At 45.2% G+C, this 22,945-nt stretch overlaps 1 protein-coding gene across 5 annotated transcripts in view; it reads right to left on the bottom strand.

Moving 5' to 3' along the window:
* The window catches only part of ABCC5 (ATP binding cassette subfamily C member 5), a 95,101-nt gene that overhangs the window by 35,766 nt on the left and 36,390 nt on the right, over window positions 1–22,945 (bottom strand). For 4 of the 5 annotated variants that reach the window (XM_031663532.1, XM_031663531.1, XM_031663533.1 and 1 more), the window contains exons 9-17: window positions 20,727–20,875; window positions 19,746–19,853; window positions 14,072–14,428; window positions 10,435–10,506; window positions 8,163–8,287; window positions 7,971–8,043; window positions 6,201–6,404; window positions 4,351–4,494; window positions 2,572–2,674 (exon numbers count right to left, since the gene is read on the bottom strand). In XM_031663532.1, coding sequence (XP_031519392.1) covers window positions 2,572–2,674; window positions 4,351–4,494; window positions 6,201–6,404; window positions 7,971–8,043; window positions 8,163–8,287; window positions 10,435–10,506; window positions 14,072–14,428; window positions 19,746–19,853; window positions 20,727–20,875 — 1,335 coding nt within the window. Of the gene's footprint in view, window positions 1–2,571; window positions 2,675–4,350; window positions 4,495–6,200; window positions 6,405–7,970; window positions 8,044–8,162; window positions 8,288–10,434; window positions 10,507–14,071; window positions 14,544–19,745; window positions 19,854–20,726; window positions 20,876–22,945 lie in introns of all 5 variants that reach the window. The other variant, XM_031663535.1, reaches the window with a different exon arrangement.

Here is a 22,945-nt window from a genome sequence, read left to right as displayed (position 1 = left end):
ATCACATCAGTTACATGCAGATCCATGTGTATATCGCATCTGTTACATGCAGATCCGTGTGCATATCACGTTACATGCAGATCCGTGTGTATATCACATCGGTTACATGCAGATCCGTGTGTATATCACATCGGTTATATGCAGATCCGTGTGCATATCACATTACATGCAGATCCATGTGTATATCACATTTGTTACATGCAGGTCCGTGTGTATATCAACTCAGTTTCATGCAGATCCGTGTGTATATCACATCTGTTACATGCAGATCCATGTGCATATCACATTACATGCAGATCCGTGTGTAAATCACATCGGTTTCTGCAGATCCGTGTGTATATCACATCTGTTACATGCAGATCCATGTGCATATGACATTACATGCAGATCCGTGTGTAAATCACATCGGTTTCATGCAGATCCATGTGTAAATCACATCAGTTTCATGCAGATCCGTGTGTAAATCACATCGGTTTCATGCAGATCCGTGTGTAAATCATATCAGTTTCATGCAGATCCGTGTGTAAATCACATCGGTTTCATGCAGATCCATGTATCACATTTGTTACATGCAGATCTGTGTTTATATCACATCTGTTACATGCAGATCCGTGTGTCTATCACACCAGTTACATGCAGATCCGTGTGTAAATCACATCGGTTTCATGCAGATCCGTGTATCACATTTGTTACATGCAGATCTGTGTGTATATCACATCTGTTACATGCAAATCCGTGTGTATATCGCATCGGTTACATGCAGATCTTATTATTGTATATCACACATAGGATTACATGCAGATTGGGTAGTAATGAAATCACATCGGTTTCATGCAGATCCGTGTATCACATTTGTTACATGCAGATCTGTGTGTATATCACATCTGTTACATGCAGATCCGTGTGTATATCACATCAGTTACATGCAGATCTGTGTGTATATCACATAAGTTACATGCAGATTCGTGTGTAAATCACATCGATTACATGCAGATCCACGTGTATATCACATCAGTTTCATGCAGATCTGTGTGTATATCACATCTGTTACATGCAGATCTGTGTGTATGTTACATCTGTTACATGCAGATCTGTGTGCATATTGCGTGACGCTGAGGTCTGGGTTACTAATGATCCTCTCACCCAGGTACTAAGCATAGTATCCAGCTTTTCCCTCTTTACCCAAATAATGTTTACAAATCTTGGAATAAGCCTCCCTCACACATGCCTTGAGCACTTTAAGAGTTGTGAGTAGCCAGGTTAGTGACTATGTAGAGAAGAACAAATGTTTGCTAATGATATTCTGATTTTTACTGCCTATGGTAAAAACTAACAAATGTCTCAGCCTTCTGTGCTGTTTGTTTTTTGGGGTGTGTCAATAAGGTATCATAAACCACATCTGAATTCAAAATCCCATACCTTTTAAAAAAAGAAATAAAAGAGGCAGTAAGTCAGAATGATCAACTCCCGATACCAAATATCTCCTGCAGTTTCCTTTTTTTTTTTTCATCAGGATCTCACCTGGCCCCCACGCTGGAGTGCAGTGGCTCATCTTGGCCTCCCAAGTAGGTGGGACTACAGGTATGCACCACTACGCTTGGCTAATTTTTATATTTTTTGTAGAGAAGTGGGGCTCACCATGTTGTCCAGGCTGGTCCTGAGCTCCTGGGCCCAAGCAATCTTCCCACCTCAGCCTCCCAAAGTACTGGGACTACAGGTGTAAGCCACCTATGCCTGACCTCCTGCAGTTTTAAGGATAAGGAAGTGGCAACAGGCCCTGTCTCCAAAGCAATGGCAAACCCAAGAAAGTCCCTGGATTCAAAACAGTGAGGTGAGGAGGTGAAGTAACAGAGAGATTAAAACAAGACCACACATATCTACATCTCTACAGTAAACACACACACACACACACACATATATATAGTGTGTGTGTATTTAAATTGACATGCAACTTAAAATTCAAAGGTGAAAATGCCCACATTATTGCAAATAGCTTCCCTTAACTCTCAAGATTTGTTACTGTTGATAACATAAAGGGCTTAAGAAACAGGATCAAGGGCTCTGGACAGGAAACGCCAAGTAGGAAAAACCCCTCTCTGTCACTCTTACTCATAATCCTGATGCTATATTGTCAGGACAAGGTGATGAGTCTCTGTCCTAACACGGGCACTTCTGAGGACACGGGTATTCTTAGAGCCAGAACACCTCTGCTCTGGTTGGGACTTTCCATGAGCAGAGGTGAATCACCGGATGCAAGGATGAACCTGTACCCACCATTCGATTTTTCCTTACTCAGGATGACTCAGTTCTAATTACCTAAACCTGACCCCATCCTGCACAGGAGGAGAAGGCATGGGTCTGAAGGTGACTCTTACTGCCCTGGTCTGTTTAAGCAAACAGAAGGTGCCTCGTGGCCTCCCAGTATTATATAAGAACTTTGTTTTCCAGAAATGTAAGACCAGGTATTTCTATTGTACACATACTGCTATCAAACATCATGGATTACTTACCACACAAGTAATTTCTGATAAACTTTGATGACAAATCTAAAAATTTCAAAAAAGCCATTACCTTCCTCTGGCTTTACTGCTTTCTCCTTCTTTACTGATCCTGTTTTAGGACCCTTGTCTTGTGACTTCTTCTGTGAACCACTGGTTTCCTTTTTTGAGTTGATCTAATAATATTAAAAAAAAAAAAAGTCTCCAGTCACGTTAGCCATCCAGATGAATGTCCACAGGATACACATTAGGAAATCATCAATCAAGCTGCTATTACTGAAGAAAGATACATCCAACTTTTTAAAAGGGTCACCTATACTCATTTCTTGTACTTCCTCATCTCCTTAAATTTTTAAGATTTAAAATTTAGTCCACTGACATTTGCTCTCCCCAGCCACTAAACTCCAAACACAGTAACTTTTATATTCTGTTCTTGTCCATTCCAAGTTGTTCAAAGTATTAGGGGCGGGGTCTTAGGGATGGGGTCATTTCTATTCCTACTATCTCTGAGCCCCCACATCACTAAATCAAATCTATAGATCTGATCATTTCCCACCGCTACCACACGATAAACATAAGCTTTTCCGCCTGGTTCTGTAGAACCTCCATATTCTGGCCCTACCCTAATCCTGCAAGCTCCTCTCCCATCTCACTGGTGTCCACGGCCCCTACTCTCAAGCCACACTGGACTTCACACCATTCTTTACACCACATTGCAATTTCCCGTTTCTCTACCTTTGTCCACACTTGTTCCTCCACTTGGAATGCCCCTCCCCTTCTCCCAATCACAGTCACAGTTGTCCCCATTCAGAGAGATTCAAGTCTTCCGTTCTTCATGAGGCAACACTCCTTGGAAAGCTCACCCTCCCATTTGCCCTTAGCACTCCATTAGTGCTATACATGTGATATGGTGTTCTAAGCCACATTTGTAAGTGCTTGTAAAAGCATAAACACATTGGTCTTCCCTAGAACACTGTGAGTCCCTCAAGGACAGAGATGATGTCTCTCACATGGTGACAACCTACACAGGCCCTACCCCTGAGAACTGCCTGTAACAGGGCACACAGGAACTCAATAAACAGCCTCAGGTTCTGCCTGAGACAACAGAAACTACTTAGTGCTCCCCTTTCCAAGTTTCTTTTATGTCTTTTTTTTTTTTTTTTTTTTTCTTGAGATGGGATCGCTCTCTGAGCAGTCTCAGCTCACTGCAACCTCCACCTCCTGGGTTCAAGTTTCTCCTGCCTCACCCTCCCAAGTAGCTGGGATTACAGGTGCCCGCCATCATGCCCAGCTAATTTTTGTATTTTTTTTTTGTAAAGACAGGGTTTCTCCATGTGCATTGCTCAAGCTGGTGTCAAATTCGTGGGCTCAAGCAATCTGTCCACCTCAGCCTCCAAAAATGCTAGGATTATAGGCAAGAGTCACAGCGCCCAATCTGAGTGCTTTTAAATGTACGCAATATTTAATTTCCCCACCTTGGCACTTTATTCACTTGTTTATTTAAAAAGAGCTTCATAATGCTTCAATCAGGGGGATGGAGCTTATGAAACTGTGACTGAACAGCAGCACACATCTTCTCTGCCCTCACTGAGCCCATATCCTTCTCCCTGCCATTGTCATATTAATAAGTTCTTAGTGACAGAAGACCTCAACTCACCAGCCCTACAATCCTGCTCTCCTAGAGCAGAATCAGTATGTGCACTAAGGCATAGCAATCTGTTCACCAGAAAACAGAGCCCCTGCCAATAAGACACAGACACTGGATTCAGCTGAGATCTCTCCATCACTCACTCCAGATGTGTTTCCCTTGCAGCGAGACAACGGGACACATGCAAACACCATCAGATCTTACCTCAACTGGCGGTGTATCTCCCAGCAACAGGTTATTAAAAATGGTAGCATAGTCACCATTTAAATTCATCAGTTCCTCATGGGTGCCTCTTTCCGTAATACAACCCTCTTTCATGAAGATCACTTCGTCACAGTCAACCAGGTACTGAAGGCAAAGGCAGAGGCAATACAATACGCTATTTGTGCAAATACATTCAAACATCCATACCTTAGTTCAGTAGTTCTCTACAGGAGGCGAGTTAACCTCCCAGAAGACATTTGGCAGTATCTCGAGACCTTTTTTTTTGAGACAGAGTCTTGCTCTGTACCTCAGGCTGGAGCGCAGTGGCGCAATCTCCATTCACTGCAACCTCTGCCTCCTGGGTTCAAGCGATTCTCCTGCCTCGGCACGCACCACAATGCCTGCCTAATTTTTTCTATTTTTAGTAGAGACGGCGTTTTGCCATGCAGGTAATCCACCCGTCTCGGCCTCCCAAAGTGCTGGGATTGCAGGTCTGAGCCACCGTGCCCAGCTGGAGACATTTTTGGTTGTCACAACTAGGGGGAGAGGTACACAGATGCTCCTCAATTTACGATGGGCTTACATCCTGATAAACCCAATGTAAACTGAAAATATCAGAGCTTAGCCTAGCCTACCTTAAACATGCTCAGAACTCTGACATTAGCTTAGAGTTGGGCAAAATCATCTAACACAAAGCCTATTTTATAATAAAGTGTTCAATATCTCATGTAATTTTTTTCAATACTACGCTGAAAGTGAAAAACAGAATGGTTGTATGGGAACCATCATAAAGTCAAAAAGCTGTAAGTTGAACTATAAGCCAGCGACCGTCTGTACTGGTATCTAGCGGCTAGAGGCCAGGGGTGCACAAAGCAGCCCCGCACAACAATGGAATATCTGGTCCAAAATGTCAGTGGTGCCAACATTGAGAACCCCACTTTAGTGTACTGCGCCTCGTGACATAGCATAAGGAGCAGTTTCTCCAGTTTTTTTCTTTCTTTTTTTTTTTTTTTTTTGAGATGGAGTCTCGCTCTTGTTGCCCAGGCTGGAGTACAACGGTGCAATCTCAGCTCACTGTAACCTCCACCTCCTGGGTTCAAGGGATTCTCCTGCCTCGGCCTCCTGAGTAGCTGGGATTGCAGGCATGTGCCACCACGCCGGGATAATTTTTGTATTTTTAGTAGATGGGGTTTCACCAGTTGGTCTTGAACTCCTGACCTCAGGTGATCCGCCAGCCTTGGCCTTCCAAAGTGCAGGAATTACAGGCGTGAGCCACCACGCCTGGCCGAGTTCCTCCAGTTTTTCACATGAATCTGCTGATGGAGCCACATGAGCCCTGCATTAAATTTACACCCTTTCACTGCACTCACAAATACACAAAATTATGACTTTCTTTGGCAGAATGGAGGGTTTGCCCCCCAAACATGACAACATATGTGAACCAGATGGCAACATCTTTGAGCTGCTCTCCAAAGTGGCTACTTATCATGGAATGACAGAGGGAGAAAAGCTTGTTTTCCCAAAACAGTTCCCACTTGCACAGAGATGTTAACACAATGCTTTCCAAACTATCTTATACCCAAACTCCATTTTTGGCCCGCTCCTCTCAGCCCTTTTGCTTGCTGATCTATATGCAGAAGCTGATATGCTCCAAGGATCTCTGATTTAGATGGCCATCTGTTACACTGGTACAGTGAGCTTTATTGGTACAGGGGGCTAATTTGCCAAGAAAATGAAACCTTGATTCCAGGAATTTCTAGTTATAACATAAGGATACCTGGAGCAAACCTACCTCCCTGTTTCTGATTTCCCAAAGTCAGGTAGGCAGCCGAGGGAAGAAAGCACCATACCTGTAACTGGTGGGTAACAAACAGAACCGTCTTGGACTTGAGATGTTTCCGGATAGCACTATTGAAGATGTGGTTGCCCACATGGGCATCTAAGGCACTGAGGGGGTCGTCCAGGATGTAGATGCTCCTGTCACTATACAAGGCCCGGGCAAGGCTGATCCTCTGGCGCTGCCCACCGCTCAGGTTGGCTCCTCGCTCTCCAATCTACAAGAGCCCAGAAGTGTGGTGAAGCCTCCAGCGCAAGTCAGTCCACAACAGCGCGTAGGGGTCACCCAGTCACTTCTCTTCTTTCCCACCCAGACCAGCTCCTTCTCTCAATTCCCCGCAGATGAACTGCCACGCTGATCCTTCCAGGAAGGGGGGAGTTGGCCCAGATGCCTGTTCCTCTACCACTGCCATCTGGGTACCAATCAATCTTACATCTGGTCTTGCCACTCCACCCGGATGCCCCCCCTCCAATCCATTCTCCACATGGCAGGAAGAGCTTTCCAGAACACAAAGCTGACCATCTCCCACCCCTGCTTAAAATTCTTCAAGAGCCCCAAAGGATAAACCCCGACTATTCAAACATGGCATACAAACCAGACCCTTTGCCACCCAGTTCCCCAGCAATTCTCAGCCTCCAGTGCACAATCCCCCTTCCACATCCTGGGACCTAAGCCATTTGAAATTATGTGTATATTATGAACACGACAATGTCATGTGCTTGCCTCTACTTTGTCTGCTCAGTTCTGGCATCATCTCCTCTGAAATCTCCCCTAACTTCCTTCCCGCTAGTACCCCAAAGAGATGGGGCTCTTTTCCATCAGATTATTTTGTGCCTGTTTGTTTGGGTATCTCATCCTCTTAACTGTACACTTCTTTACATACAGATTATTGTCTTATTCCTTTAAATTCTTAGTGCCAAACAGTGTCTGCACATGTCACTGGCTCATAATAAGCACCTAATAAATGTTACTAAATGATCAAATGAATGAATCAGTTGTCAAATATTCAATTAATTCAGAGGTTTTCAAACTGGACGTTGCATCAGAATTACCTGCAGGGTTTGTTAAAACAGACCTTTGCGCTCCACCCCTAGAGTTTCTGATTCAGTAGGTCTGGAGAACAGCCTAAGAATTTCTGTTTCTAACAAGTTCCCAGGTGATGCTGATGCTGATGCTGCTGATCTGGGGACATGGATTTAAGGATCTCTAAAGTAATTAAACCATTCACCAAATCTGGTTTGAGGGATTTAACTGAAGTCAGCTAAATAAAGGTGCCAATCCCAGAGACCTTCAGGGCAATTCATGGGAGACAAGTTTTAACACTGAAGAGCACAAATTAGTTCCAAAGACACGCTTCTGGAAACTGCTGCAGGACAGAGACCCAAAGAAATGTGGATTTGTTCTAAGGGCTCTTTCTAACAGAAAAGGGCTCTCTACAAACTATCTGAGTTAAGGAGATTGACAAAATCAAGTTCAAGGAAGAAGCTCAACATGCACACGCTTACTTGTAGTTTTAAAAATATCTGGATAGAGTAAAAAACAACTCTGAGTCAACAATGGGATTTTGTTTAAAATCCCCAAGACATAGAAAATGCTTACAACCTTAAAACAAGCAGTGTTAACATCCCTGCCCTAACAGATGCTTTCCTAACACAAAGGCCTAATGACAGCCTAACCCCCTGTGAGGCTCTTCTCCCAAGTACTTCAGATGCACTCCCAGGAGCAGCTCTGGCCCAGGTCCGCCACTCTGCTAAATGCCTGGTCAGGGGCAGAAGGCCTGTACCTCCGTCAGGTCGCTGCTAGGAAGAATAGCCAGGTCAGGCCTCAGGCAGCAGCTGTTCAGCACAGAATTGTACCTGGAGGACACAAAGAGACAGCGTCAGGGACACGGTGGGAGCAGAGCCTGCTGACTAGGGCTGTCTTGCATCTCACATGGCCAAGATGGAAAGCATGACAGAAGCCAAACATTCCTTGCCTTTCTTCATCATATTCCTTCCCAAACAGGATGTTGTCTCTCAGAGTAGCGTTGAGGATCCAGGCCTGCTGGGCCACATAAGCGAAGGTTCCACTGATGGCAATGCTGCCCTCTAGAAGTGTCATCTAGGGAGAGCGACATCATCCAATGACATCATAACTCAAAACCATCACCCCATGCCAACAGAACTCCCACCTTCCACAGTGGAATCTAGCTCTGGTAATTTCCCTGGATGCTTTTTGGACCCAAATCCAGATCCCACCTTTATTCCAAAGAGAGCTACAGAAGCAAAAAAAATCAAAGTTCTCCTTGTTTATGTGTGACGGGAGCCCAGCATAACCCGTAACTTGAAGGAGCAAACACTTCCCTCTGCAGCTATTTGCTGTGTGCAAACTGTTTAAATTAGGAAAAGCACAAGCAAGAGGTTCTTGCAGAATTCTCCTGGAGAGGATGCTGTAGGGGTTTCCAGCTAATCCCTGCCTCAACATGGGGGTAGGCCAACTCATCCACGGCAATTATCTAGGATGCTGGCTAGACCAGTTGCTTCTATGAAATGAGGACCAAGAGGAAAAAAAAGTCCAGGTTAGACATCACCTAGTATTTATAATATTTACACAGTGTCCATTTACCAATGATGGACCCTCCCTGCCCACAAGCAGTGATGAGCCATGTGCTTTGAATTTTGTGTTCAGTTGCAATGGTTGATATGAATTGACTTATCCATTTTACCCTCTTCCATGATTTCTTTCGTTTGAGACTGATAGTAGACATTTGTCTTGGTTTAGGGATGCTACAGCTTTGAAGCAAAGTTTCACTAACCAGCCTGTGCAGTACTTGTTCATATAAGCTGGTCTTCTCAAACACCCTCACGCAGCGTGTACACACACAGGTGTACCTACGCACACCACAAACTGGTAGCACTCTGATGTGCACTTCAAAGGGTTCCGAAGCCCTCAGAGGGTCTACTGTGGAAAGCTGGCACTTCCGACTGCTGCACAAACACCCCACACTGCAGCACTATCAATGGAGGTAAACTACAGTTAAAGTAGGGCTGACCAGCACAACCCGTTTCCCTGCCAGAGACAGGGCTGCCAGGATTTGTCCAGAAGCAAAGCCTGACTTGGTTTTCAACCTAACCACTGCCTAATCAACCCTGGAAAACGGAGCACATTGGTAGATGGCAGAGCAGCACTTACAAATTGACCTTTTCTTTCCTGCTCCCCCTCCCACCATCTCTGTCTTTCCTCACTGGCCCTCCAGATCTGGTTGGTCATCAGAAATCACCTAGGAAGTTTGGTGCTTTTTACAAGACCAAAGGCTGGGCCCCACCACTGGAGAGTGTCATAAAGCAGAAGGTGCGGCCCTGCCCGCCATGATCTGAACTCAGACAGCCCCAGGCACCACCACCCTCAAGGAGGACCACAACTCACCAACTGTGATAGCTGATGCCAAACAAGACAAGAAAGCACGAGACTACAAAAGCATATCCATCAGGATGTAGAGATAATCGTAAGTTTATGCTCATCTCAACCATCTAAGTCAAGTTAATTTAATTCTAGTTTAAAAGCATGTGGGCGCCTTGTTTTTTTGTTTGTTTGTTTTTTCTGGTCTGGATTATTTGGTTCTAAAACACAGCAATGATAGTGGGTCTCAGCGGCATGACTCCAGCCCCATCCTGTCCCTCACTCTCAGTACTGGCCACCGTGTGCTGGGCCCTGCGTGCTGTTCACTCCCTGCCTGGAGATGTGCTTGTGTGTCCTCAAGGCCTTGCTCCCCACTGGACCATGAACTCCCCAAGGGCATGACTCTTTCAGGGATTAGGCAGAAAACAGAGGGGCTTTGCTTCTAGATCAAACCCTGACAGTCCTGTCTGACAGACTGGCTGGAAGTGCTGTCAGCCCTGCTTCTTTATAGGTTAACTCTGTTGGCAGCACTGCAGTGTAGGGTGTCTGTTCATCTCTTATCTCTGCCATTTTCAACACACAGGCGTACCTGTGGCATTCAATAGATACACGCTGAATGAAAGAAGGCATGAAACCAAATGGCTCCAGCTGAGGCAACAGTCAGTCATCCATCAGGCGCCCACCAAGCCTCCTTCCAGGCAGAAGGCTGTGAAGGGGTGGAACTGGGGAGAATTGGGGGAGTACAATGCAGGCTGAGGGTTCATTTGTTTCTACCTTTCCTGACTCTCTTCAGGAAATTTGTTCATTTTTTCCTGAGACTCTTGCGAATCAGACAAAGAAGCAGAAAAGGACAATAACAAAAATCTTACCTGGCCTAAAATGGCTGAAATGAGAGAAGTTTTTCCACTTCCTACACTGCCGCAGATTCCAACCAGTTTCCCCTGGACAAGGTACACAGAGAGGAGGGTCATTGAGATACTACTAACCACTCATCTTGAAGGACTTGAGGAAAAAACACATTAACTGTAGTCTACGCATATAAAACTGTCACCCTGATAACTCAGCAGGCCACTTACCTGTTTTCTCACTCATTAGCTGCCTATCTCATGGGTTTCTGTGGAGACACCTGAGATAACAGGAATGGAAGCCCTTTGGGGAAAGTAAACACGCCACCCACTCCAGTATCCCACCATCATTCTCACATTCCGGTAGCCCACCATCATTCTCACATTCTGGGCCAGGCTGGTCTCAAACTCCTGGCCTCAAATGATCCGCCCGCCTTGGCCTCCCAAAGTGCTGGGATTACAGGCGTGAGCCACCGCACCTGGCCACCCATATTCTTTATTTACTTGTTTTTGTTGTTTTCCAGAAGAGAGGGCAGGACTCTTAAAAAATCATTTTATTATGATTTTTCTCTAAGGTGTATACATCGTGTATTTTCAATAAAAACCATGGACACTGTTGCTTCCATTTTTCTGCAAAACATTTCCAAAAATCTGAGGACTATTTATATCATCAATCCCACACAAAAGTAGAAAACCAAGTCTATGACTAAATGAGTATCCTTAGGCAAGACACAGAGTTCTCAAAGTCGCGTTGAAAGTTTTCAAGGGACAGACAGATGACTTCAAAAGGGTCACTTGTTTACAGCCCTGTGCTGGTTCAAGCATCCCCAGGAAGGAAGGGAGAGTGGTGGTATGGACGGAGCATGGATTCTGGAGGCAGATGGGTCTTTATCTGAATCCCAATTTCACCAGCACTTGCTAACTGTGTGATCTAGGCCCCGTGACTTAACCTAATACTGTGTCTGTCTCCTTCTTTGGACTCTGAGCACCTTGAGGAAAGGCAGTATCCTTGTAAAACTAAGTACAGTGTCTGATAGTTGAACAAATAGTTTTTGACGTGGTCCAGGAGTACTGAATGGTTTACTGCCTGGTGGCAACAAGGAGGTCAACTTACAGGTTCAACCTCTGCTCAGGCCAGTTAGGTTTACGTGAGAAAAATGCTATTCTGATGATTAAATGAAGACTAAATGAGACACCAAAAATGAGAAAAATGCCTGGTGCACAGAAGACACTTGGCAAACATCACCTCCCCTTCCCTTCCCTAAAAAGAAGGCCCAGGGAGAATTAAGGGATTTCTCTTCAAATGGCTAAAGGTCTCCCATGTGTCTGTGGGCTCTGAAGGGCAGAATGAGGGTCAATGTACAAAGTAAAAGAATACATTTTAGCTGCACGTGTGGAATCATTTTCTAATAGAGCTGATTAGCAATGTATTAGAGCTGCCTCAATAATCAAGCTAATAGTTACTAAATAAAAAGCCTGTTAGGCGTTAATTGAAGTAAGGCCAGGTGCAGTGGCTCACGCCTGTAATCCCTGCACTTTGAAAGGTTGAGGCAGGCAGACTACCTGAGGTCAGGAGTTCGAGACAAGCCTGGCCAACATGGTGAAACCCTGTCTCTACTAAAAATACAAAAATTAACCAGGCACAGTGGCACATGCCTACAATCCCAGCTACTCGGGAGGCTGAGGCAGGAGAATCACTTAAACCCGGGAGGCAGAGGTTGCAGTGAGGCGAGATCATGCTACTGCACTCTAGCCTGGGCGACAGAGGCAGACTCCATCTCAAAAAAAAAAAAAAAGAGTTAACTGACGTAAAAAAACTGACTTGCATGCCCTTCAATGACACTAATAGTTTCAAGTGGTGTCGCTAAAGACTGTCTTCCCTTCTTGCTCGTAGTTTTCAAAAGCTGGAAGCTTTTTGTTCTCTTCTCAGTCTAGTTCTGGATCAGCTTACCATGCCTCTGGTCAGTTGCTGATTTTGATAAACACTGCATTCAAACCTCCTCCTCCCTACTTCCAGTTACATGGACAAACATTTCTTACCACCTCCCACCAGCAACCTTGATCTAAGACATCCTCATCTTTCTCCTGGTTACTGTGGTAACAGAGCCTTGACTGTTCTCCTTGCTTCCTTGTCTCCCCCTGCAGCAACCAGAATGATCCTCTTCATACATAAGTCTGATCATGTCATTCTGCTGTGAATCCTCCAAAGGCTCCTCTTCCCACTTGGAGTAAAGTCAAAGTCTCACCAGAGGCTCTGGCAGGCACCACCTCTGCCCTTGGCATCCACTACTCTCTCCCACGCTCATTCCACTCCAATAACAGGCACACTCACCACTTGCGGTCTCTGTGTTTCTGTTCCTTTGGCCTGGAATGTTCTTACCCACCCACCCCATACCCAGGTAGCTCTCTCCCTCATCTCCTTTGATCTTTGCCCAAATACTACTTTTTAAATGACGCCTTCCCTCAGGCAGCTATTCAAGTCGTAACCACACCTGCTCCCTGCCCAGCACACTCTCTCCCTGCCCACCATTTTTTTTTTTTTTTTGAGACTCACTCTGAGTCTCACTGAGTCTCTCACTCTGTCACCCAGGCTGGAGTGCAATGGCGCGATCTCAGCTCACTGTAACCTACGCCTCCTGGGCTCAAGCAATTCTCCTGCCTCAGCCTCCCAGGTAGCTGGGACTATAGGCGTACAGCCGGCTAATTTTTCTATTTTTTGTAGAGATAGGGTTTCAACATGTTGGCCAGGCTGGTCTTGAACTCCTGGGCTGGAGCGATCTGCCCACCTTGACCTCCCAAAGTGTTGGGATTACAGGCATGAGCCACCATGCCCAGCCTCTGTCCCCTTCTGTCATAGCCCTTATCACCATCTGATATGTAATATATTTTATTTGCTCATGACCTGTCTGTGCCTGCTAGAATGTAAACTCCATGAAGGACGGGATTTTTGTCTGTTTGGGTTTTTGTAGCTCTATGCCCAGCCCTACCACAGCATCTGGCATGGAATTTGATACTCATAAAATGGCTGTTGAATGAATGAATATATACACATCTGGGGCCCTCTAATGACACAGACCTGTGAACATGGTGCTGGTTCCGAAATACATAGTCTATATTTTAAAAGCCTTGAACCTGGCATCTCTGTTCCACCATTCCCTATAGGAGGCCCTCTGAGACTAATCTTATGCTACCTGGGCTGTGACATCATCTACTGTAACGATCCTTAACTTATATTAAGAATAAATAATTACAACACGATTGTTGTCACAGTAGCCCTGAGACTACCTATGACGCGCCAGGTATGGTGCACAGCCTCCTGCACAAGGACCCTCACAGAGTGGTAACAATCAGAAATAGCTGTCACAGCTCACATACAACTAAAACTGAATCCTCTTTAGGGGAAAATCCTGGAAAATCCTCTTGAATGTTTCATTTCCTTGCTTATAAAACTATCACTTCATAAGATCAGTTGTTATTCAATTCTGCTGCAAAATGCTTAATTGGTTTTTTTTAGAGTTAGAGCTGGTCTAATTTGCTCTTTAGTTCAAAATCACCCCTAGCCACAAAGCACTTTGTGAAAAGGAACAGCAGCCGCCTATTGGTGGCAGATCAGCATGGGGTTGCGGGGTACGGGTGGGGAGGCAGGGGGCGGGCCGCTTACCTCTTGGATTTCCAGGTCGATGCTGTGCAGCGTCCTCTGTAAGCGCAGGTGGCCCAGGTGGATGTGCTTGCCTTCTTCCTCCTCAGGACTGGGCCGCTCGTCACTGTCCAGGAGGAGGTGGCCTTTCTGCTCTGCCAGCACCGCCTGATGCTCAGTGCGCTGCAGCTGCCTCACCTTCTCTTTCTTGCCCCTGGAAGCCCTCTTGTCTTTTTTCATTTTGGGGGTCAGCTTGGGCGAGTTCTGGATACTGGAGTGGGAGGAGTCCCATGCCAAGGTGGCATTTTTCATCTCTATCTTGATGTGAGGACTGGCTGGTTTGTTCTTTATCATGTGAACCTCTTCCATTAGAAACAAACTCTGATAGGAGTTGTGAGAGAGGTGCAAAGATGAGACACTGGATCAAGACCAGGGAGACAAGCCTAGGGCGCACACTCACGTAGCAAAACACATCAGGCTATACAGTGGAAGGAAGCTGAAGGGCAAAAGGTAGCTCATTAGTGCAGCCAGTCTCAGGCCCATCAAGGGGTCACGGGAGTGTGGGGCAACCTCAAGAGGTCCAGGGGCCTTGTCAATGACCCAATATTCTACATGACAAATTACATGCTAAACTGCCTCTCCCCCTCAGCCAGCCTAACGCGGACCTAATGACATTTAACTGACTGGCATGTAGCCCCTTGTTCTAAGGAGTAGTAAAAAGCAGGTAGGAAAAGCAAAGGGCATGCTGATCTCCAGTACAGATGCTCACTATGTGTTTTCCTTCCAGACCCCTCCTGCAGAATCCCAAAGCCTGCCCACTTCCCACACTCACAGCGCCGCACGTATCTAGGAGTACAGACTGTCACAGGCTTACATTGCTACCGTCAGAAAACAGTATCTAAAAGTTTCATCTACCACAGAGAACATCTTCTTGCCAAGAAACTCTCATGTCTTCAAAGCCTTGCCTTGGAACTTGAGAGTTCAACAACCAAATGAACGGGCTTGCATGGAAGTGAAGGGTATCTCCCTGAGAAACATCCCTTGGGAAGAGAACAAGACACTTTCCTCCCACTCATTCCCAGAGACCCCTGAGTTACATTAAAAGAAACAATTTTTTTTTTTTTTTGAGACGGAGTCTTGCTCTGTTGCCCAGACAGGAGTGCAGTGGCACAATCTCGACTCACTGCAACCTCCACCTCCCAGGTTCAAGAGATTCTCATGCCTCAGCCTCCCAAGTAGCTGAAATTACAGGCATGCGCCACCATGCTGGCTAATTTTTGTATTTTTTTGTAGAGATGGGGTTTCGCCATGTTGGCCAGGCTGGTCTTGAGCTCCTGGACTCAAGTGATCTGCCTGCCTCAGCCTCCCGAAGTGCTGGGATTACAGGTGTGAACCACTGCACCCAGCTGAAGAATGAATTCTTGAAGAGGGAAATGTTTCTGAAATTAAGATGTAAAACACTGATCATAATATATCGCAGCCCAGGATGTTCCCATAAGACTTCGAATTCACTTCTAACAATTCTCTTAAGCCAGTGATCTTCTCTACAGATTGCTATACCAGTTGGATTCACAGTATGATTTAAAACATATTTATCTTAATTTTTAAAAATTTTAAACATTACAAAATCTTTAGAGAAAAGATAGCTTTTAGGGTCAGGACTCTGCTTAATTACTGAGAACCCCGCAGCTATCTTAAATTTTGCAGGTGCTATAAAATATCATACATAATCCCTCTCCCCAAGAACAAACCCTTTCTCTCTTGGATTCTAAACTTCTAAGCTCTCCCTTAAGCCCCCATCTCCCATTCATCCCTGACCCTGTCTTCCCCGCAGTGTCATGATTCTAAACTTCTGAGATAATCTTCACTCTTGAATAACCTTAGGTGTAGCCCCTGCTTGCTGAAACGGCTGCTGGTTTCATTTGTTCAAAGCCTTCCTGAGAGACTGAGCTAAGAGTAACATGCCAAACATTTTGATCACCTTCACAGAGTAAAACCACATGACAACAGAATTTCCATCATTTCTCTCCCCTAAAGAGTTATTCAAAGGACAAAGGTCTTTTAGGCCTCAATGAACTATTAAGAAACATGCCAGTACCTACTGGTTTTCACAGCTCCAGCCCCATGTTTCCTTCCTACTCCCCGCAGCCTTACCCTCCCCCTCCTGCCAGGAGAGTTTTGGCTTTAGGTCACTCTGTCCTGATGTGCTAAGAGACAGACAAGGGCCTCCCCATACTTGAACTTGTATCTACTTGAATTTGCACCTGTCAGAACAACAGAATCTTAGATATAACGTAAACCTATAACCATATAAACCTATAAACCATAAGCCTCAACTTTATCATAGGACACTGACCATGAAAACACTATTTATTCACTAGAAGAATCAAATCAGAATGAATCTGTTGAGAGCAGAAGAGGGGACTACTCACAGGGTTGCCAGATAAATATAAGATGCCCAATTAAATTAATTAATTAATTATTTTTGTGAGACAGGGTCTCACTCTGTCACCCAGGCTGGAGTGCAGGGGTGCAATCTTGGCTCACTGCAACCTCTGCCTCCCAGATTCATGCCATTCTCCTGTCTCAGCCCTGCCGAGTAGCTGGGATTACAGGTACCCACCACCACGCCCAGCTAATTTTTGTATTTTTAGTAGAGATGGGGTTTCACCAAGTTGGCCAGGCTGGTCTCGAACTCCTGGCCTCAAGTGATCCACCTACTCAGCCTCCCAAAGTGTTAGGATTACAGGCATGAGCCACCATGCCCGGCCCCAGTCAAATTTAGATTCCAGAAAAACAATAATAATTTTTCAGTATAAGTATATTCCATGCAGTATTTCACCGGGCGTCCTGTGTCTGTATTTGCTAGAACAAGCCACCCTATTCCACTGGTGACAATCAGTGCAGCTTCAAACTGCCTTTCTACAGGTCATCAAATCTATAAATTACAGGTTACATAAATAAATTTTATATCTCTTTTCCTATTCTTTATGCGTACTACCCAACAGGAAGCAACAAGTTCTCCTGCAAGATGCACTTGCAGGGTAGGTGAAATAGAGAAAACACTATACTTGCCAATCTATCAGATCTCCAACTCCAATTTAAAAAAGAAAGAAAGAAAATGATGTAAAACAAGACACAGGGTGAAAAGCAGGGCTCTGTAACATCATTAATGAGTTTCAAGGTCTGTAAAATGAATCAAAGAAGCAAGTCCCATCCTTGTTATTCTATATTCCATCTTCTAAAAATGATGGGAGGGCAGATGCTTTTGGGGAGATACAATCCCAGGAACAGTTTTGTTGTTTTCAAAAGGCTGCCTTAGATGGGCCCCCAATTGTGGCAGACTTCCTTTAATGTACTCAGAAACATAATAAACAGTTGCCTTACACCTAAAAAACAGCCCTCCAACCCTCATAAAGTCAACGTAATTCTAATTAACAAACATCTGAAGATAAGAAGAAGAAAGAACCGGCTTAGAGTTGGGGAGGAATTAAGTAATAAATACTTGTTATCTTCTTTTTTTTTTTTTTTTTCTGAGACAGAGTCTCTCTGTGTTGCCCAGGCTGGAGTGCAGTGGCGCGATCTCGGCTCATGGCAACCCCCACCTCCCAGGTTCAAGTGATTCTCCTGCCTCAGCCTACTGAGCAGCTGGGACTACAGGCGCACGCCACCACGCCTGGCTAATTTTTCGGATTTTTAGTAGAGATGGGGTTTTACCGTATTGGCCACGCTGGTCTTGAACTCCTGACCTCAAGTGATCCACCCACCTCAGCCTCCCAAAGTGCTGGGATTACAGGTGTTAGCCACCAAGCCTGGCCATAAATACTTGCTATCTTGTGCCAAGCATCTAATTAAAAAAAGAATAAGAAGGAAAAAAAGAGACTGAGACCGCCAAGAGGAATAAAATAGCAGGGGTCTAAAGTCTCATGGGGCATCAAATAGAGCTGTGGGTGGTGCTGCTTCTACTATTAACTCTGAAGCTTCCTGGAAAGAGGAGGGACCTATGATGTGAAAGCCACCTGCTAATCCAAGTCCTCACTACTAAGCAAGAGATGAGAGTCCTCGAAAAACAAGGGGAGGACCAACCTACACTATAGGCCCTTACTTTATTCAAAGTGCTACCAAATCCATTCACTAACAAGAATATAGAAATGAACAGCAGGGAGAACTTATGGTCAAACATTTGCCTTTCATCCACGACTGGTTATTGTGGATTCAGCAAAATAAAGCTCAGAGTCCCATTAGGCCATTTTTTTTCATATGACTCTGGCTCTTGGTTTTCTAAGCAGCCACACTGGGGTCGGGGAGGGGCATATTCGAAGACTAGCTTTCTTCCCCTCCCTCTCCCCCTCCCCCTCCCCCTCGCTCTCCCTCTCCTTCCTTCCTTCCTTCTCTCTCTCCCCTCCCTTCCTTCCTTTTTCTTTCTTTTTTTTTTTTTTTTAAAAAAAAAAGGTAAGAGTTTCACTCTGTTGTCCAGGCTGGAGTGCAGTGCCATGATCATAGCTCACTGCAGCCTCAACCTCCTGGGCTCAAGCAATCTTCCCACCTCAGCCTCCCGAGTAGCTAGGACTATGGGTGCATGCCACTGTGCCTGGCTATTTTTTTATTTTTTTGTAGAGATGGGGTCTTGCTGTGTTGCCCAGGCTGGTCTTGAACTCCTGGGCTCAAGTGATCCACCTGCCTCAGCCTCCCAAAGAGCTGGGATTACAGGCGCGAGCCACCATGCCTGGCCAGGACTGGCTTTCTTGACCAAATAAAAGTCACCTGGTCAACTGTAAACAAGTAGAATATAAACAAATCCCAGGAACTGAGTTTCCACATTTCTTAAGAAGAAAATCCAATTTGTTTTCTCCTGAACCTCCAGGATGATTATATCCATTCCTCAAACGTGTGAGCTTCAAGCCTTCACATCACCAAAATTGCTTTCGTATTCCTCTCACCAGCCAATAAAGACAAGCAGGGACATAGGAGCTAATCTATGCAGTGACAATGTCAAAGAATTCCAGCCCACATGGCGTCCCCTTTTTTTTGTTTAGTATTAACCACTGTCAAATATCTATTTCTCTCCACCCTCCCAAATATACTCCCTTTCATATCATGTATGTGTATTATCCTGAAGGAACAAGGAACACAGCCAAGGTATGATCAACTAACCACCTGCAAAAAAAAGAAGCTGATACTTACTTAACTGCACTTCTCAACATGATCTAGTTTTACAACTATTTCCATGTCACTGCTTTCCCTGCATCGTGAGTAGCAACCACAGGGCAGGAAAAAGAAAGTATCAAAAAGGATTCAGCGTGTCAACCAATCAAAGTGACAGTAACAAAGATCAAGGGGAAGATGCCCCACAGTGCTGGTCTTCTAGGTTTAAGCCACTTCAAGGCCCAGTGAGTTGCGACACATCCATGTCAGGACCAGGTGGAAGGGGCTAGCTCTAAAGGGGAACTCTGCAATCCTGGGAGCTCAGATCATGGCCATCCACAAAAGGTAAAAATTCACATTAATTTAAAAAGGTGGTAAGTCTCGTCCCTCAATTCAGTCTCCTCCACTGCCCCCTTTTTCTTACCGACTTGCCAAAAGGCCAAAGCCAAGCTTAAATCCAGTGAGGCCAGCCTGTGCGGCCCCTTGAACAGAGCCAGCAGTTAGTTGTGTGGGGAGGGCTCCTGACACTGGGGCAGGGAAAGGAGCCACTTACCTTAAATCTGTCAACAGCCACCGAGGCTTCTGAGAGGGACTTTACTGAAAATGGTGTTACTTTCAAAGCAAAAGTCATGGAATTGAAGACTGTCACCACCGTGAAAGCCTGAAAATAGGAGAAGAGAAGAAACTGTGCTTAATTATGCTATGCAACTAAAGTAACCTGACACCATCAATTTCCTCTCAGGTGCTAGGAAGGCTGCAGCTTGACTGTCAGATGTTATTACAAGTCAATTACTTTTTTTTTTTTTTTTTTTGAGACGGAGTCTCGCTTTGTCGCCCAGGCTGGAGTGCAGTGACACAATCTCGGCTCACTGCAACTTCCACCTCCCAGGTTCAAGCAATTCTCCTGCCTCAGCCTCCCGAGTAGCTGGGACTACAGGCGCTCACCACCACGCCTGGCTAATTTTTTGCATTTTTAGTAGAGATGGGGTTTCACCACGTTTGCCAGGCTGGTCTCAAACTCCTGACCTCAAGTGACCCGCCCACCTTGGCCTCCCAAAGTGCCGGGATTACAGGCGTGAGCCACCATGCCCGGCCACATTTTTTTTTTAAGTAGAGTTTTTGAGACCTTCAATTGAAATTGCCAGTAAATATGAACCACAGGATGATCTGTAATTTCAGAATTAAACTCAAATTTAGGTTGACTAAAAATAACTCATACACTATTTGTGCATAAGGGCTGGCTCCCCACTCTTCTGCTTCTCAGCTTAATCCCATGAATGAAAAAATATCTACTAATTCTTGGGGAAACCTCCAGGTCCAGTAAGAAGATCAGAGCATCATCTCCATAGGCGGTATTTTTTTTTTTTTTTTTTTTTTTGAGATGGAGTCTCACTCTGTCATCCATGCTGGAGTGCAGTGGTGCGATCTCAGTTCACCATAACCTCTGCTTCCTGGGTTCAAGCGATTTTCCTGCCTCAGCCTCCGGCAAATGTGGTATTTCTAAAATGTTCCCCATCCCTGAGGGTTGCCTGACCTGTGCTGCTGTCAGATCGAAGCCCAAGGTCATATGAACAGAGAAGGTCACTACGCTGGCGATCACCACCACAATGGGAGCCACACCCACAGTGATGCTCTGAAAGTACCCGGCTTTTTCCAATATCCGACGCTCCTCCTCACGGATTTCTATGAAAAAGCAAGCCAATTTCAAAGCAAGTTAAAAGCAGCCTAGGGATGTTGTTCCTCCACCTCCAAACAAGACTCCGTAGGTCTCCAGCCACTCTTCAACACTTATGACTATCAACTTTACCACTACAGCTGGTATAAAAGGCTGAGGTTTGAAATGGATCAAGTGACAGGAATGAATCTAACAGAAAGCAATCACTATACATGAACACAATGATCATCTTCTATGATACCTTTTTCTGATTCTTCTTGTCAGTTTCTTAGGTTTAGAAAGAATGAACACATTAATTGTATCTGTAATTGGCAGTTGCGTTTGCTTACCCGGTTGTTGTTTAATTTTTGCCTAAGGAATTAATACGAAAGACAACACAATGACACTGGAGAATTAAAAAGGGACTAAGAGGTCGGGCGTGGTGGCTCACGCCTATAATCCCAGCACTTTGGGAGGCCAAAGCAGGGGGAATCACCTGAGGTCAGGAGTTCGAGACCGTCCTGGCCAACATGGCGAAACCCCGTCCCGCTAAAAATACAAAAATTAGCTGGGTGTGTTAGTACACGCCTGTGATCCCAGCTACTTGGGAGGCTGAGGCCAGAGAATCGCTTGAACCCGGGAGGTGGAGGTTGCAGTGTGCCAAGATTGCACCACTGTATTCCAGTCTGGGTGACAAAGCCAGACTTTGTCTCAAAAGGAAAAAAAAAAAAAGAAAGGCGGTGGGGAGGTAACTAAGATTTCGTAGAGTGCCTGCTGTATGTTGGCAGTGGCATAGAAGCTTCCATACAAAAATGCAGTAACGACAACTGGAAGATAGGTGAAATATAATTTCTATAGGCAGAATGATTTTTCTTAAATATTTGCAAAATCAACCCCCTTATTAGCAAAGCAACCATACAGTACTGAAGACCATGGAGCAGGAAGCAGAACAATAAGATACTTTTTTTTTTTCAGACGAGGTCTCACTCTGTTGCTCAGGCTGGAGTGCAGTGGCACAATCATGGCTCACTGAAACCTCAACCTCCATGGCTCAAGTAATCCTCCCACCTTAGCTTCCCAAGTAGCTGGGACCACAGATGTGCACTACCATGCCCAGTTAAGTTTTATTTTTTGTAGAGATGAGGTCTCACTACGTTGCCCAGGCTGGTCTCGAACTCCTGGGCTCTAGTGATCCTGTCTCTCCTTCCAAAGCGTCGAGACTAAAGGCATAAGCCACCTCACCCGGACAATACTTTTTTTTTTTTTTTTAAGATGGAGTCTCACTCTGTTGCCCAGGTTTGAGTGCAGTGGTGTGATCTCAGCTCACTGCAACCTCTGCCTCCCGGGTTCAACTGATCCTCCTGCCTTGGCCTCTTGGGTAGCTGGGATTACAGGCTGTGCCATCACGTCTGGCTAATTTTTGTATTTTCAGTAGAGGAGGGGTTTTGCCATGTTGGCCAGGCTGCTCTTGAACTTCTGACCTCAGGTGATCCACCCGCCTCAGCCTCCCAAAGTGCTGGGATTACAGGCATGCAACACCGCACCTGGCAAATACTTAATTCTTCTAAGAGGCTATGCACTGACCTTAAAGGTGTTACCACTGCCTAAGGCATTGGGGAACTATCTTCACAGCTAGTTTGTAAGTCACATAAAAACACTGAACTCCTTACTTTAACATTTATTATACACCTTGGCCATGTCTATAATGAGTAAGAACACTCTCTTCAAATTAATACCTACAGGTAAAGATACCAGTCAGGGGCTGATGGATGAGGGGAATCTCAGAAAAAAGACCATAAAACTATAGAATCAGAGAGCCAGAAGGACCACTGGCAGCCATGCTGCCATCAACCTGCTGGCAGCTGTCCATTCAGAAACCATTTGTTCCACTCCAGTAGAAACAAACTCACTGTTTAACAAGGCAGCCCCATCCACTGGGGGGCACCTCTTGAGTGGTCACCTCCTCTGGATGCTTCTTAGCTTAACAGCCCTCATAAATCAAATGTAGATTCCAGAACTGGACATCATGTTCCTGAAGGTTACTCAATGAAAGGAAAACAGCTGCCTTGCTCTGAACACTTTCTCTTTTTCTTTTTTTT

The sequence above is a fragment of the Papio anubis genome, chromosome 2 (genome assembly GCF_008728515.1).
Source record: "Papio anubis isolate 15944 chromosome 2, Panubis1.0, whole genome shotgun sequence".
NCBI lineage: Eukaryota > Metazoa > Chordata > Mammalia > Primates > Cercopithecidae > Papio > Papio anubis.
This window is presented reverse-complemented; position numbering and strand designations above follow the sequence as displayed.